At 36.3% G+C, this 18145-nt stretch overlaps 1 protein-coding gene across 4 annotated transcripts in view; it reads left to right on the forward strand.

Annotated features, from left to right (window-relative positions):
- The window catches only part of MPP7 (MAGUK p55 scaffold protein 7), a 161320-nt gene that overhangs the window by 93483 nt on the left and 49692 nt on the right, over positions 1–18145 (forward strand). For all 4 annotated transcript variants that reach the window (XM_085318286.1, XM_085318289.1, XM_085318287.1 and 1 more), the window contains one exon: positions 1695–1775. In XM_085318286.1, coding sequence (XP_085174412.1) covers positions 1695–1775 — 81 coding nt within the window. The remainder of the gene's footprint in view (positions 1–1694; positions 1776–18145) is intronic.

Here is an 18145-nt window from a genome sequence, read left to right on the forward strand (position 1 = left end):
GAGATTAAAAAGAGTCGGTTAAAACAACAAAATGGTATTTCTTCTTTCTGACTGATGTAGATCGAATGCACCTGTATCCACACACGCCCCATCAAAGCAAATGGCAGCTCTGCTTGAGCACGTCATTTGAGAATCCCTGAAGCAGCTATTCTTGTTGCCTGATTAGTCGTCTTGATCAATGAAACTACAAATGCCTCTATTTTATCCTCTAGTAATGAGTAGCACAAGCTAAAGAATGAAAAGAGAAYGAAGGGGAACGCACCTCGTTGAACCACTGTCCTTTCTGTCACACATGATTTTCAGCTTTGCAAAACTCTTCTGCAGAACTTGCAGACTAAATTTCAGTCAGATTACTTTGACCTCTGGTTTTATGTACATCAGATATTTTCTACAGACCTTTCCTACGGAGATTTTTTCTAATCCTACTATATCAATGTARGAAGATTGTTAAGCTTAGCATTGATGTGTTTGATAAGCAGTTTTGTCTTATGAGTTACAGGGAATGTGGATGATAAATTTTTATTTTCAGTTCTGTTAACTCTGTGTTAATTTGAACAAAATGTATTCAAAATGTGTTTGGTGTTGTTACAGTTGCTTCTATAATTGTATATTATGCATAATTTATGCAAAATATGCTTATATACCAGTTTATTTTTGGAAATCATAATTTGTAAAAAAAATGAAAGTAAGAATTTAAAATTAAGCTAGATGAATAAAATTGCTTGCTCCAAATTACCGGTCTCTCTCTGAGAAATTTTTGTGATATTAATTTAATGCAAAGAAAATAAGTGATTATCCAAAATCAAAATTTGGATTATGAGCTATGTCACTTCAGAATGTTAAACTATAGTTCAGTGTCATGAAATACGTTTTAGCTTTTACTTCTTCTGGAAAAATAATTGAAGTCTGAAACCATATAGTAAAATATGCCTCTTGAGTCCAAATTAGTTGAGAATGTAGTGATAAGAAAAACTCAAGACATGAGCCAGCTAGCCATGGGATTAAATGTTAGCCTGCTGCTCTGTTTTTCAGCAAACCAGAGTTTTGTAGGGCAACCAAACATAAGTTACTGATCTTGTTGTTAGGACATACTTTGTGCATTTTGGGGGCTTGAATAGCTGATGATCTGCTATAAACCATATTATGATTAACCTGATCTACATTTAACAAGCTGCTTCCAGTGTATGTGTAAACATAATAAAAGGTTCAGATTGCTTGCACTGTAGGGGCACTTTGCTTTCTTATCCCAGTCCTAAACAGCACAGCTACTGTGGGTTTTTGGAAGCAGTGTCGATTTCACCACCTCATTCAGAAGCTGTTTTTTATAGACAGTGTCAAAGTTTGATCCAGTCATTTTTACAAGCAGTCCTTTGTCTGCACGCAAAGGACCGTTCACTTAAATGAAGTGCTGGGATTTGCCCTCGTTGCTATAAATCAGAATGTGATCTGGCTCCACTGTTGCCAGAAATGATTACTTGTGTTAAACTGAGCCGAAAGGCCTGGCTTAAATCTAGTCCACTGAGGGCTAGAAAAAGAAGCACAGTGATTGATGGTGTTTTTCTTCATGCTGGCTTCTGTTTTAACACACTGGAAAGTAATAACCTTGAACAAGATAGATTCTCGGTTGTCACTGATGCACTGGATACTACAATGCTTTCCTAATGCTCTTTGTGTCAATTCAATCTCCCGCACAGCTGGCTGAGGAGCTGCAGAGCAAGCCCCTGAACAGTGAGATCAGAGAGCTGTTGAAGCTACTGGCCAAACCCAATCTCAAGGTGAGGCTGCATTGCACCTGCAGAGCGCATACCGCATGCGTGTGTGCATCTGCTTTCTAAGGCTACGCGGTTTTCTGTCTGCTTCAGTGAATACGTATGTTTTTAACAAGAGACGCAATATTGATAGGAAATATCTGCTGCAGAGAAGCACATCTAATGTTGCCAGTAAGTTATTATGCTGTGACTGATATTTATAAAAGTAATTCCRTAGAAAGCTGATGTATATTTACAGTGGATATTCCAAAAGGTAGATATTTGACTTCTTTTTTCTTTTGCTAATTTTTASTACGTGTTTTTCATAAATTTATTTTAAATGTCTTTTTACTAAAAAGACTTAAATCGTAACGTCAATTTAATTGCAAATTACATGCCCTGTGCATAAATAACATGACCTTATACTTGGAACAGTGTTCCTAACAAATGTAATTTTCAAAAAATTCTCATTTTAAAAAACTATTCCACAAAACTTTAGGGTTCTCTGTAGTGCATTTTGGGAACTTGACACCTTTTCTTTGACAGTAGAGTCCAGAACTGGTTGGAAGGGACCTTGGGAGGGCATCTAGTCCAATATGCTGCTCAAAGCAAGCCAGGTTGCTCAGGGATTTGTCCAATCAGGGCTTGAAAATACCCGAGACCAGGCGCTCCAMAGTGGCTCAGGGCGGCCTGTTCCAATTCCTGATTATCCTCATAGAGAAAATTGTTTCCTGATGCCCAGCGAGAGCCTCCCCTGTGTATTGTTGTTAAAGCATACTATCACGTTATTTCTCCACTCTAACAGAGAATTCAGGCACGGAGTGCTTTGGGTGCATATCGCAACAATAGCTAAATGCAGCAACTAATAAGTTTAGAGAAAAACTTTGGTGTTGGGAAGAGGAGGAATAGTATTTTTTGAGACAGTTGGTTCCTTATAGTCCCTCCAACAGTGATTCATAACCTGAGATACTATGGTATCTTCAAAGTTTTAAAAATTTTTAAATGTAGAGCAAGAATGTCTCTTATTTTAAAGGTTTTTGCACATTGATTATTTCACAGTTCCCAAAGTAAAATACTGTTTTTCTCTGAAGTGATAAGCAGAGGAGAGAATTTTCTCACTTTTTAGCCATACGCCATTACAAGAGAAAATATTGATGTCTCTCACATTGCAGAGATCCTAGGCTTCACTGTAGATACTTCCTTACTGATCATGTCTGTTTTACAGATTGAGTCAAAGACTGCTCATTTGCCACAGCTGCCTCTGCCTCTCTCTGCCTACCTTTCTCTCTCCCCTTTTCTCTGTCTCCCTCTCTTTTGACTTGTGTTCTCTTTCTTCTCTCTATTTCATTCTGTCTGTCTGTCTGTCTCTGTCTGTCTCTGTCTCCCCCCTTGCTGTCTCTTTCTCTTTCTCTCTCTCGTGCTCTCTGGATCTCACTCRCCATCTCTGTGTCTCTCTATCTCGCTGTTTTAGTCTTGGCTGCTGTTTAACTCTCACTGTCTTTCTCTTAACAAGTAAAATGTATGGTGGTAGTCATAGTAGGACTTGGGGAAAGGAAGCATATTTCCCTCGGTGTGGTTAGTGTGCTTGAACACGTGTATTAACTTAGCTGTGGATCTTTCTTGCCTGCAGGAGAAGGAAACTGCAAGCTATAGTGTGCTGAGCTCTTTGCATGGCCAGACTGGCTAATCCTGTGTAACACATCCGTGTGTCCATTCCCTGTACTGCTTGTAAAAGTCTGTGTGTGTTAGGGTAAAGAACTGCCTGTATGCCTGTTATTTTTGCCCTTTTGCCTTTTGCCTATATCTTCTCCACCCACCATCTCATAGCAAACATGACTGGGAAAGATGGTAAATATCACTTCTCCCTCCATCATGTTGGCAAGGCAAGAGTACTGCAGTTGTGSGCTGTTTACTTTGAATTCTTCTACTGCTTTCCTTCACCCTTTCTAGGGCAGAAAGGAAAAGGAAAGAAGGAAGGAGTGGGGACTTAGTTTCTCCAGCTCCTTCCCAGAGATTTCTTGAGTCTGGGCTGTGTCTGAGCTTATGCAGTGCATTACCTAAGATTTTCTGGCCCTTCTGTATCATACTGATACCTGGAACGAGTTTATTTGTTTTATCCTTCTGTCTACATTCCTGGGGCAAAATGATGTCTAAAGCAACTCTTCCTCACATATATGAAATTACTTAGGATAACTGATAGTCTTTTCCAATAGTGTTGCATAGGCTTCTTCTACAAATTTTGTATGCTTTGATTTGGGATTGACTTAAGCTAGCTGCTTGTTATTCCACTAGGAAAAGTTCCCTCTCCYGACCTGGCTTCAAGTATAGTGTCAGCTGGAGACAGCAAGCATACTTGCACTTTCTTCCAGCTCTACTGTAATACATTCATGGTGAGGTGAAGGATCACTAGGATATATTTACTGAATTACAATTGTGTAAAGGGACAGGTGTTGGAATGTAATTATAGATTGATAGACTYGGTTAATGTGTAAAAAAGGAATGAGTAACTGAGGTTTCCAGCAACAGCATTATTAGGCGAATAGTTACATATTTTCCTTTTATGTTACAAAATTGTTTTGTTACATATATATCTGCATCTGATGCATACAGTTTTGGCGATTTGTCACATATATCCATTTGTATCTGATATATAAAGCTTTGACAAGTTCCTGTTACTCTATGTTTTTCATCCACAAAAGAATGTTTTAAACAAGAAAGTAGTTTTTCTGAGACAGTTATATTCAACAGAGCTGAGATTTTCAAAATGTGCTGGAACTTATTCCAAGCTTTGGCCAGGTGCATTTTCATCATGTTTTATCTCATCTAATTAAAACAGAACCTGGAATTAGAACAAAACACTTAGTTCCAGGAAGAAATCAAGTGGGTTTGTATATCTGTGTGTAAGGTATTGCATTTGCATTACAGATTCAAAACATAACTGTGGAGTCCCATGAACACAGGCCAACAACATCTATTGTTTTTAATTCCAATGTTGAGTAAAGRTTTGTGATTTACAGTCTGTAATCTTGTTACACTTCGGAAAGACAGCAACAATAGAACAGTATTTCCGTACCTTAGTGTCTGAATCTAGCTGGATGCAGTGTTTAAATTTTAAGCAGGCCAGGAGTTAACACTTTGAAAGGCATCTCATTATCTCTCATTCAGAAAACGTAAGTACAGCATCTATCTTCAAGTCTTTTGTGTTGTAACTGCAAACGTACAATTAAATGTTTACAATTAAATGAGGAAGATAACAATCTGTTTGCATTTCCGGTGCAAAAGGCTGAGTTGATTCTTAAAAAAAAAAAGGAAAAAAGAATGTTGAAAAAAAAAAAGGAAAAAAGAAAGCTAAAATAGTTTAATGTATCAAAGTTAGAATGATGGTAAATAACTAGAACTAGGTGTATTGAAGCTTATATATTGTACTTCAGTTTCTTAAAGCAGTGAGGTATTGGAGGGATCACTGGGATTTTGTTTGCCAATTGCAATAAAATATAAACCTTAAAGATTTGTCCGTCTGGTCAACCGTAGGTAGATTTAGATTCATGTCAGACAGCTGTCAGCGGAGTGTGCCAGCGTGGGCACAGTGCAGTGCTCCTCTAGCCTGCATGGCTTTTGGGCCAGAGCTGGGTCACATCTGCGTGRCTTGAAATGCAGGCAGATCAGACTTGGGTCCGCCTGCTGTGGTTCCCTGCAAACAAATCCTAGACTTCCGAAAGTGAGATTTTTGTCTTCCACAGCTGTCTATTTCTACTGGCTATAGYACCAGTAGCACTCACAGGTCATTTGTGCCTTGCAGCGAAGCAAGCTGTGGAGCTCCTGTGCCCAGGCAGCCTCTGTAGTTACGTGCCTCTCTAGTTGAGGCCTCACAAGGTGGACAACAGAGCTCCTGGGGCTTCACTGCCAACCTTGCTGAGAGCAGACCCCGTCGTCTGGTGCTGTATGCTGTAAATACACAGCATATGAAGTCTGACATAACATTAAGGATTCATGACATGCATTAGGCATTCAAGAAAATGAAATTATATAGTGAGGATATACAGGAGGAAATGGCATTTCTGATTTCAGACAGGACACTTCTGTGTGTGATTTTACAAAAAGTAAGAGTAACAGGATAAGGAGAGAAATATGCTCAGCTTCAATGCTTTATAATTTGGAGAGTGATAGGAGAAGAAATGTAGGYGAAGAGGGGAGTTGTACAGATTTTTGGAAATTAAGATAAATTTTTTTTAAAAAAGATAAAGTAGCAAGCAGCCATCAGCACAATTGAGAGAGATGCGTTTATAGAGAGTTTGGGGGGGGCAGTTATGAATCTTAGAATATTGCTAGTATATTGCTAGAGCACTGTGCATTTTCTGGTAAAATAGCTACAATATCTGCTGTCAACATATTTTTATTTCAATTGTTATGCAATTATATAAATTGGAATATATAATTAGAAGACTAAGGTTCAAGACTTCCATACCAAATATATTTTAAGAGGGAATTTAATTCTGTATTTTTATGAACTGGTCACAATCAAGTTAGCGGCTTCTCTCTCAGTAGGCCCACATGTGGAACAAAAGGGGATACTGCAGTTACTCCATCACTCGTAGTGGAATCCCCGTAGTAGCCACTGTAAGAAAGGAGATGTAGTAAACATGAACGATGATCAAACTGAGACTGAAAGAGTTCAGGAAGCATTAGAAAAGGAATAAAACTGATAGGAGGGGAATTCTAGCCAGGTAGTTTGATAAAAGAGACTAAGAAGGTAGTAGAAGAGTCTTGAAATGAGCTCTTGACAAGAATTATCGCGTGGCATTCTGGTAGGACAGACTGTTGTTTTCTTCAGTTTACAATTAGCTGAATTAACCTGTGTTATTATCTGGTTATTCATTAGCAGTAAAATTATCCAAAAATTTCAATAATAATGCTAACATTTCAATCTACTATGCTTTTTAACCATGGATGAGTTTAACATGGATGTTTTGTGTCCTTCCTTCATTTTAAGAAGACTGTGTGTACTAGACTCTGACAAGAGGAGATGAGGTGCATATGTTGAGTATGCTGTTGAGTGTGCTGTTGAGAACTGGCACATTATTTTGTATAAAAGCTTAAGATCTGAGAAAACTGGACTGAAGAAGATGCTTTGGATTTCATTTCTCAAATCTCTCTAAAACAATTCCTATGGACTTCACTTCAAATATCAAGGAAATTTCATTATCAGGACTTAGATCTTAACTCTACATACAATTCTAACTTACTGAATAGAATGCGCTGAAATTTTATTTTTCCTGGAAGTATTTCTGTTATAGATATTACATACTTTCTGCAGTCTTTAATTAAATGCCAAAACAGAGTTAGCCCTAGAACAGCATCTTTATTTGTCTACAAACTTTGCTTTGCTTTAGAACTAGAACTAGGAAAAATTACATATTTATGCACCTTTTGTTATTAAGAAAAATCTTTACAAATTTTTTAAGTCATGCAAATAATAATACGAAACTTGAAGGTGAATGTGAACAAGTAGTCAGTATGTTCTCCCTTTACAGCTGATTTTGCATCAACTATGGCACAGGGGGAAAAAACTTTCAATAAGTAGCTGCATTTTAACTGAATAAGGAATGAATTGAGTACATTCTGGTATTCCTAGGGTTTTTTTCCCAGCTGAGATATTTACAGAGTATTTTACAACTGAGTAGGAGATGTTTGTCTTATTTCTCTACATTCTTATTCTTTGCTCTGAAATCTATACAATTACTTTTATATATTAATATTAATATTATTCTTATAAACATAAAAATCAATGTCTAACTAAGACAATAAGAAATAAAGATAAGCATTGCTTTAATTTGTATGTTCTGTATAATATCTTAAAGTTTTATMATTCTGTTTTGCTGTTATTTAAAAAGCCTTCATGATTGCTGGCTCTCAGCTCCTTTACTAAGAAGCTCAAAAAGCTGTGTTCTTTTTGAGGCAGAGCCATAGCACTATATCGTAATTGTCATTTATTTTATAAAATACTTGAAATCTGAAAAACTAAAATAGTAAACTGTAAGATTTAACATTTTAGGCACTTGTTTTGTTGGTGTGGCTGAAAACCAGGAAGACTATAGAAAGAATGGACAATCTTTTAGTTCCTTTAACAATTTTATACCAACTGTATTCACTTTGAGACAAACTTGAGATATATTACTCAGATTTCATTTGCTCTTAACTATTTRCCTATAACAGCAATTGCATTCCTAATTCTTTACATATGAAAATGAGAGATTTATCACTTGAAATATATCTCTATCTGGACAAATCTAGTGTTTTTTAAAAGTCTCATAAAATATGTGCTTTGTAGTCCCGGTGTGGTAAGCAGAACAATAATTATTTTAAAATCCTATGCCACTGTGCTAAAATTATTCTGAAGGATGATTATACCCCTTTTGACCGGGAGGAAATTAAACTTCTTTAACCTCTTAAGAATGTCAGTGGTCGTTCTGCCTCTTTCAGCACAGTATTTTATCCGTGTTTATGTGCTCTGAAAGGATTGCCAGCCACTAGTTTGAACCATAAAACGGGTACATAAACAAGGGCACAAGGCACAACTGTGAATGACTTCAATGCATCACGGTACAAGAGAATGTAAATTATTTGGAACACTTGCGGAACTGTACCTGAAGCTGTGCAGGGAACAAGTAGTGGACGTTCTTAAAGTATTTTTCTTGGCTTCTCTTTTATTACCCTAGAATGAGTAGAATTTTGGAAGTAATTTTAAGATAACTTGCAGAGGGAAGGGAAAAGCACTCTCATACGACTGGGAATGTTTTCAGATTAACTTGTCCACGGACGGCTTCAATGTGCTATTCAAAGAAAATGAAGATTCTTTAAACTACGTTGTTTTGGATTTTTTTAATTTGCTCTGAGACAGCAAAGATGTATACACCATAAAATTGTAAATAGGATTTACACTTGCTGTTTTACTTGCAATTCATTTGACATGTCTTTAAATTTATTCATGTGTTTTCATTTCACAGAACAAAAACAATTTTCATTTGTAAACATTTCATCTCATAAGTAGGTACTCAGCTTTCCTTCAGAATATAACCATGAGTTAAACAAAACTAAAATTGCAGATAGTGAAACCAGAGCAGTTTATATTCTTCATATAATTATTTCCTCCTTTTAGCTTGAAGCATACGTTATTAGTTCTCCTACCCTGTTCTGGTTTTCTTATATTGAACAGGAAGTTCATAAACTCTGGCCTTTATTTGATATCCAGCTGCTGATACCATCATCTGTGCCATTTGAGGCTTACTAGATTTGCATAGTGTCCTAATAGACTGTTATGATCAAAGTGCTGCTTGTTCTGTTAAAAAAATAAACATTTTAAGCTTTTATCAGGAGAGCCTTATAAAGCTGCCTTACAGTCACTGGCAAAATTGACAATATAGTTTATTATGCAGGAAAGAGCAGGCATTTTTCTACAGAACTTTAATATACAAGGCACTCACAGAAAATTTTGGACTATAATAATGTAAAACAAAATCTGTTTTTGCTTTGAGAATTTTATGAAACTTTTCTTAAAACATGTAATTAAAAAAAATCTTAATCTAAGCTTTGTCCTCTTTCCTCTGTTTCCCTTGTAACTAGAGCTTGTTGTGGATTTTTCATCGGGGCTTTTTCATTGCAAAATGTCGTTTCTGCAAAATCAACATTTTTCTGCTGGAAATTGTTGGGATTTGCCTAAAACTGGTCAGTTTTTGCATCTGGAAAAGCCAAATATGAATCTCAGGTCAGTTAACATCTGAGCCACATTTGTGCTGTTAGCAGTATCTTGAGTGCTAAAAAGACGTTGCGGCCCTATTCCCTTAAGATGTCTCCTCCTGAATGGACCACTGTTTCCTATTTTGCTTGTGTCTTGCATATGTCCTGGGAGACTGTTCTCTTCCTCTTTATGAAGTATTTGTGCTGTTACGTGGTAACACAGGCTCTGATACCTGTTTAGGAAACAAATTTTTTCATATTTTTTGACTAGTTACTCATCAGTGGTCTTCCAGGTTTGCTGGTAGGACTGCTTACAGGAGTTGTGCTGTTATATTGAATCTTCTAATACATAATCTTGTTTAACTTAATTGATACGGTGAGGTGCACTACATTGCACTTGATATGTTGTCAGAAGAGTTAGCTAATCTTTTGCAGAATCAGATGCTGTTGATTTATGAATCTGCAATTTGATTTGGGATGGTAAACTGTGAAATATCAACAGTGAGAGAGAAATAGGCTATTTTCTGAGTAATATATGCAGATTATCACAAAAGCAAGCAAGGAACACAGCACTKATGGTTTGAAATCACTATTTGATGGATATAGCCTGTAGGTGTCCTGAGCATACCAGTCATGAAGCTGAGGGAGAGTGAACAGTGCTGTGAAGACTTTTATTAGCAACTGAATGAGATCCTTCTGCTCAGTGTTTCCAGCCTTTTATTTTTCAAAGAGACAGTCAAAAAGAAAGAACGTCAGGGAGGAGATTGAGGTGATTTTATATACTTATCTTAAAATAAATGTCTCTATTGCTTGCTTGGATAGACAGATCAAAGGCTATTTTTCTGTATTTTTTAAAGCTGAGTCTAGTTCTTGTTTAGTCCCAGTGCATGTACACTGCAAGTTGAAGCCTCCATCCTTTTGAAGGAAGTAGTTGCTATGGATTTGATGCAGAAATTAAGTGAAAGTGCATGGTCAGTGTTATGCAAGTTAAGCAAACTGATTGCAATATTCCCTTTTAGGCCTGTAACTGTGAATCCATGGAAAAGTGGGTTATACAACAGCTTTTCTTTACTATTTCCAGCAGGTAACCAATTTAAGAAGCACTACCCCACATATATTGGCATCTTTGTCAGAGGAAAATGGGATCTAAACTTGCACCTTTTCAGCTTAACTTCCTATTTCTATTTCCACTTATGCTCATAATTTTAAGGAGTTCCTTTTTGTAGAAAACTTTTTTTGAGTGGTTAGAGCTGCGAGAATATTTTGCTGTCTTTATTTTAGAATGTTCTTAGTACTAGAATGGAAGAAGTAAAATGAAGATGTAATACCAAAACAATTCTTCTAAAAAACAGCAAGAAACACCTTGATTTTCACATCTGCCAGCCAGAGAAAATCAAAAAGCAGTTGCAGCATGTTCTTAATGTGGAAGGAGCTGACTGAGCATACATATAACAATGTAAAACATATAATAAACGTAGATATGTAATAGTATAAAGGAGATCAAATAATACTGCATACTTATATTTAAATAACAATCATCATATTACTCTGGTCATGCTCTCGGGTCTGTTTCATGTCATAACTGAACTGATTAAAATAGGCAGCATATGTTACAATCATCATAGATGTATGGAAATGCTAATGCTTACTAGCAGRTAATGTATTTGATGAACAAAGTGAGAGCTATAATAAACAACAGCAAAGCCAGGCAGGTTGGCTGGAGAAAATAAAAGATTTGAAAAGCAAATCAAAGAACTTCCGTAGTTACATATACAGACTTTACACAGGAAGTAACTAACATGAATCCATGTAAAAAAAATTGATTTGCATGCATTTAACCATAGAATTCACATATAGCATATAAAGATCAGAAACAATAGTAAAACTGGTAATTTAGGAGGAGGGAAAAGTCAGTATGCTCCTTTTCAAGTAGCAGTTCTATTCAGCTAATGAAAATGGAAAAAATTGCGTAGTTTGAAGCAAGTAGTCCCTTTTGTTGGTGAAAATTGGTTATCTTCTTTTTATGTTGCTTTTTCCTTCAGAGCTGCTTTTCCCTTGCAGTTGTCAGGCCATATTCTATCTTAACTACCTGAGATTCAAGTCTTCTCTTTTCTAGTTCATTGCTGAATCTGTTCAGTAGTGATCTACTATGGACTCCTAATTGTTGGGTTTCTTTTTTTTCCTTTCTAGTTATTCTTCGGTTTCTAGTCAGCATCAAGTCACCAACTCTTCCCATGATTACATAGCTTGTAATTCTGTAAGGCTCTTCAGCACAAATATTTTGGAAATTCACCAGAATTTGTCAGCTTTTTGCCTATATCTGCTACTTTATTGGCTTTTTAAAAAGAATGTTAATATTTAAGAGGCAGGATTTGTTCTGTTGCACCATGCTTATTTTAGTAGTTTATAATTCTGCAGTGACAATATTATTACATACTTATAGAAAATTTACTTACATATAATGATGAAGATCACACTCACTGCAGCTTTAACTAAATTCAGAAATCATTCTGGAAAACTGAAAACTGATGTATAGAATTAATTCTTCTAGTCTTTAATGTGGGAAAAGTGCAAAGCAGGCAGAACTATTTAGAAAATAAACTCATTAGATGTTCTTAGTTAAATGTTTACAGAGTATGAATCCTCTACTTGTAGCTGAATTTAAGACCTCCTCTTCCTAAAAGAACAGATGTTTTCATTTTGTTTTTTGGAGGAATGAAATAGGTCCAGATTCAGGTCAGTAGGGTTTTTTTTCCCTTTTAAGACAGTAAGAATCATGCTGCTGTCAAAGTAAAGGCTAGGCAGATTCTAAAAGTTACAGGTTCAGAAGGAGTAACTGGAACTTCAGCTTTTTTATTTAAGACCAAGAAAAGATGGATGCTCTAGCTTGTAGATATTTAATACTGTCAGGTGCTACCACTTCTTCAACATAGGATCTGATCAAAGATTGCCAAAATATTGGGAGGGTGCTCATTTCTAGTCATTTTCCAGCCTGAAAATCATCTGCTTGTGCTCTTGAAAGGTACTTAAAAGGCTTACAGCTTCAAGAACACTTTAGCCAAATGAATTACATTGTGAGTTTAAGAGAGGCTTTGGTCAGTTGCTTCACTTCTGGTTTAAAATCAGAGCTTATTCTGCCATGATAATAGCCATGTGTGAGTGGAAGAAGGGGAGGCCACAACTGAGGAAAACACAGGGCTGCCATCTGGAAGAATATTAACACCTTTCCCAGATGACATGGACGGGCTATGTGTTTCTATGGACACTGAGAGTAGTTAGACTTTGGAAGCGTCTCCAGGGGCTCCAGGCAATGAGCAAAAGGAAGTGGGAGTCTGAAGATGCAGAAAGTCCGGTTTGCTATTGGCTATTGCTGTCTGACTAACAGCTGCAGGTAAACCCATCAGTTCAGGTTGGTGGATCTGAAATCAAGAAACTRCATTTTCAGGCAAGGAAATTACCCTTTTGTGAAAGGAAGTTCATATATTCAGGAATAAAATAGTCCATAGTCAAGAGGAAAAAGTAATATATACTTAATATTGATCCAGCTGATATGTTACCATGCTAAAAGCATTAATATATGGTAGATATTAAAAACACAAAAACACATACCTGTGGTATGTATTTTAAATACTTTGAATCAGTACAGTGACCCAACTGCATCAAAGTCAGCTAGGGAAGAAAAAGGAATTTAATTGCTAATTGGACAGGCTTGAACTTGAGGGCAACTCAGTCTGAAATGTAGATGTGAACAGTCCCAAGCAGGGAATGTTCTTTCTCCTTTGTACATACCTAACTGCTGTCATCTCACACAATATATAATTTCTGGGGAACTTACAGACAACATATAGAAAAAATATGGTATTTGAAAGACAGAAAGAAGCAAACTAACTTTTTTTTTCATGAATTATTACATCCATTGGTGTCTTGATCACAAATTGAGAATCATGCTTTCAGTTTTATTCTGTAATTGTCAATTTTTTTGCTTACATTTACTGGATAGTGTAAACATTCCTCAGTAGACTAAGTAATACATGTCCATTTCTTTGAAGTTAATTGACTTGTTTAGCATTACATACTGTGCATATTTTTTTGCATAAACTTAAGTACTATGCATATCGGGAATGTTATTCAGAACAGAAAATCTTAGATTTCTGCTGAAAAGTTGTTAGACTATTGTACCTTCAGAAGGAATTCTACTCCTTTTCTGCTTGCTAAATGGTTACTGTAACCTGCATTCTCACTCACTGGTTTTACTTCCTAAGAATTTTTAGTCCGTTGTTACGCAGCCATCCTCTGGTCTCTTCAGCAGCACTTCCAGTTTCTCTTGGTGTTTTATTGCTTGCCCCCACTCCTAGATTATACTTCAGGCTTCAGCCAAGCTGACAATTTCAGCTCATGGGATTGTGCTCTGCTGTTTGGTGAGAGAGGCTTTTTTTGCCTGCCCTCTTGTTCCTCACGCTTAACTGTGCTGACCTGGCACATGGGTTGGGGTCGTGCTTACTTAGCAAGCAGTGTTGGTGGTTAAGCGACTGCCACATGCTGCCCTCTTCTGAAGGCTGTTTTATCACCTGCTTACCGGAGAGTGGAGGTAGTGCAGTGGAATTCATGTGCACTTATTCTRCATCAATGTAATGTCCACCAAATGTACTCAAGATGGTGCATTTAAAGACTAATTTTCCTGTAGAAGAAGAATGATGGCTCTCTTTTTTTCTTTCCCTCTTATCTAAATTCTTATCTCCCCCTTTTCCTGTTAATCTTGTGCTGTTTAACAGTTGTTCTTAAATGTATAGCTTCATTCTGAATACCTTCTATTTTTGTTCCTTTCTTTTCCAAACTGTTCTCAAATCCAATCGCTTTTATGTGCCACATTCCAGAGCCTGTATGCCTTCACTGTGATGCTTTAACTTTCTGCTCTTTTTACTCTACTGCTTCTTCAGTGCTTGTGCATACTTGACTTTTATGATTCTTAGGCTTCTCCTTCCATTTTGATGCCCTGTTAGCCTTTCTTTCTGTGGATTCAGTCTCCTCCCAGCAATTTGAGCTTTGGCTTTGAGTTTTTCCTCTTTGACACCTGTCTCTGGGTGACTTCACTCCCTTCATTTTACCTATATGTAAGTTACTCATAAGTAAGTCTTTCCAGTGTTGAGTGTTTTTCCGCCTCCATTTTCATTTTGTCTGTCTGTATTTCTTCTGTAACCTTAACACAAAGGAAAATACAACACAGCTAAAGCTCTCCAGAATAAGATCTCTGCTAGGTGAGTTGAGGGACATGTTGCTGCGGCTCCTTCTGAAGTTACGTTTTTCCTCCTGTGTAGCTTAACCGCTACAGCCTCGGTGGCAGTTACTATTACCATAGCAAAGCTGAGAGATCGGAAAACATCTCACCTGATACAGCTCAGAGCTCACATTATCAGTTTAAACGGCCAGTGAACGTAGCCTGTGCTACTTGCAGCCCGGGGGCTGGTGCAGCGCGGTCACGGGCCGTTTGGTTCCCGTGTGCTGGCTGTGCGCGCGGGACAGCAGTGCACAGCACCGGCATGGTAACAAGCAGCTGCACTGGCAGGGCTTTAAACTGCTGCAGCTGTTTGCTTTCATGAAGGTTAGTCTGAGTCCTTACAAATTTTATTTCTATAATCTTGACTGCTAGTTATTTAATTTTCTAACTGTGGTTGTTTTGAGTACTGTAAGGAGAAAGGATTCTTTTGCTTCTTTGTCCATTCTGTTTTGCTTTTTTATTTAATTGCTCTGTTTGCTCAGATGTTTGCTCTAGAGTGGTAAATGTAAAATAGTTCTGAAAAGTCAAACATACTATTTTTTTAAATAGAGAATTTAAAAACTTATAAGGAGCTGTGATCACAAGTCAGTGGCTACTTGAGGGTTCTTTTTTCTCAAAATATAAATAGAAGCAAAAATAATATAAAATTTGTCATTGTTTTAGAGGAATAAAAATGTAGTGTAGTTAAATGATGCACRTTTATCAAAATACAGAAATGTTTTCATTAATAACATTTTCAACTTACATAAACATTTAACATTTCAGAACTAGTTCAGGAACTTTAAATGTTTTTAGTGCCAGATTTTCTTTGTGTAAGTTAAGAGTGCAAAATTTCAATTTATAAACTGTGAAATGATCAGTGATAGCTTTAATATAAAAAATACAGTACTAGTTATTAGACTTTTCAGGGGCCTGAGGAAAGTACTCATTTCCAGCTAGATTGTGTCTAAGAATTTAGCTGAACATCAATATTTATATTTAGATAGTGCAGGAGTTTGAATCATACCTTCTTTTAAGTTCTAAATATGAACCTTGTTTACATTAGTGAATCATAAGCATAGACCGTAGAGCTGAAATAAAATCCTTTTCTACAGAGGTGCTTAGATATTCATGACCCTAATCTTGGATCATATATGCATAGTTTGAAGAGCTGTGTATTTGAAAACAAAAACAAAAAACCAAAAAGGTGACTGTACTTGCAGTTTGCCGTGATAGGCAAAAGTTAGTATCCCAGAATATAAAACTGCAGTGAATCGATGACTTTTTATGTATGAAAAGAGAACATTTACTGCCTTTGCACAATTATTCTTTGGGAATCTTGCTCATGATTGGTTTCTGTTTGATTTCTTCACACTTAGTTTAGTTTGCTTTTAAAAACATCTGAAACTTTCATATACAGTCTAGTCTGATACACAGTTATTTGAACTAACCATACATTAAATTAAACACACAGTACAAAGAAGCTGCTAGAGAAATGTCCATTTAGTCTGTGAATATGGTCATTTAGTCATGTGTTTGAAGTATATGAAAGTTCTCCTGAGGGCAGGTTCTGATCATCTTAAGTTGAATTCTTTAACTAAAACCGAAATAACTTTTAAATTTTACCTGTAGATTAATTATTGCCCAGTATTTATGCCATTTATTTATTTTAAAARTGACTATAGTGGACAGAGTGTTCAAGGAAGCGATGAGGGAAGGTGAGCAGGAAAGCCAGCTGCATCAAGCAGCCTAAAGGGCTTGTGATGCCAGAAGCTTTTCTGGGAACTTGACTGAGAAAACGCACATCATTTCTGCCTTTGATGCTCTTAACTAAAGCATGCATCTTTGCTGTTAGATAAAATAATACCAGAGTTTGGGGAAAAGGTCTTACATTGAAAACTTCAGTATGTTGTGGTTTAATATGTTTTTGGAGAGGAGGAGGGAAGCGGTTGATAAGTTCCAGTTGTTCCGAGTGAAAACAAGCTTCGTACATAACAGACGTTGATTGGTATGGGTTTATAATGCTTGGGCTGCACGATTCTTTCGCATACTGTGTCCAGGAACCTGGTCTGGTCGTCATAGCAGGGAAATACCGTACTGACACTGATGGCCTAATTCAGTTTAGTGTTGGACAGAACACTATTTTGCAAGTTACATAGACAAGGGTGTTTTCTTTTGAACATGTTTTAGGTTGCTGCCCATTACTGCGGAATTGGTACTTCAGATTATTTTCATCTGTTTCTGCCTGATTGTTTTTAAACTGAAATGTAGAACTTYATTAAATTGAACCAGTCCATGCCCAAGCTCTATGTGGAAAAATATAATTACAGAATACTAGGTTTAGACATCTTAACTACAAGTAGCTTAAAGTAAAAACAAACATTAACTGTATTTTATCATTTCTTTGATATTTCACATACATCTTTAGAGGATTGCATGTGATTGCACGTATTTTACGTATGTAATTCCTCACAATACGTGTTTCCAGCAAGAACCACAATTGTTAGTCTGAGGTTGTTAGCTCAGCTTTAAAGTAAAACTAATCTTTGATGGAAGTAAGCTGGAAAGTTTTGGTGGTAAATAGTATAAATTCACAATAGTATCTTGGCAAGAAAAGGCTAGAATAGTTAGTTACAGAATTTTAAAATATTATCATCCAAATGTAAAATGTACATAGCAATCAGTAAGACAATTGCAAATTCTCATGAAGCAAGCATGGTATTCCTTTGTGCGTATTATACTTTTGAAGACCTGGTTTAAAAATTAACCCTCAGAATTTCAGGTTTACCATATACTCTTTGTCTCCTACTTTTACTCTGATAGCTTGTAGCATTGCTTGGAAATTGCTTGCTTTTTGTGTCTTCCATTCAGGGAAAAAAATCTCAGACTAGCATGATGGAGTTGCCACTTAAAAAAAAAAAAATCATTTCCATTACCTTTGACAACATACAGCCTGTGATCAGTTGTGTGCTCTGTCTAATATAATCTGCCTTTTACTAAGTTGCAAATAAACTGTTGTCAGAGAAATACAGCCAAATTCTGTTCTTTTTTATTTAAAGGAGTTTCTTCTTGATCACTGTAATAGTTGTTATAAGAGCTTAATTCTAATAATCGTTGATATTATCCATGTCCACAAGTATGATATGTACTGCCTAGTCCTAAACATCTCAGCATTTTACAAAGCTCTTTTTTTTCATTTTTATGGTAAGGAAGGTTATCAATTTGCAAATTAATTTTGTTTTTCAGACTGTGCCTTTTTAAAATATTGGCAAAAACTTGTGCAAAAGTATCAAGTCAAAATGTGAAATATTCAAGAGCAGCTTTTTGAAAACAGCAGCAATTGAAAGCAATGGAAACAATTATAAATTTGGTGGTTACTRTTATGCCAACTATAATATATAGTTTCAAC

The sequence above is a fragment of the Rhea americana genome, unplaced genomic scaffold (genome assembly GCF_003343005.1).
Source record: "Rhea americana isolate MKP2758 unplaced genomic scaffold, rheAme1 scaffold_53, whole genome shotgun sequence".
Classification (NCBI taxonomy): Eukaryota; Metazoa; Chordata; class Aves; order Rheiformes; family Rheidae; genus Rhea; species Rhea americana.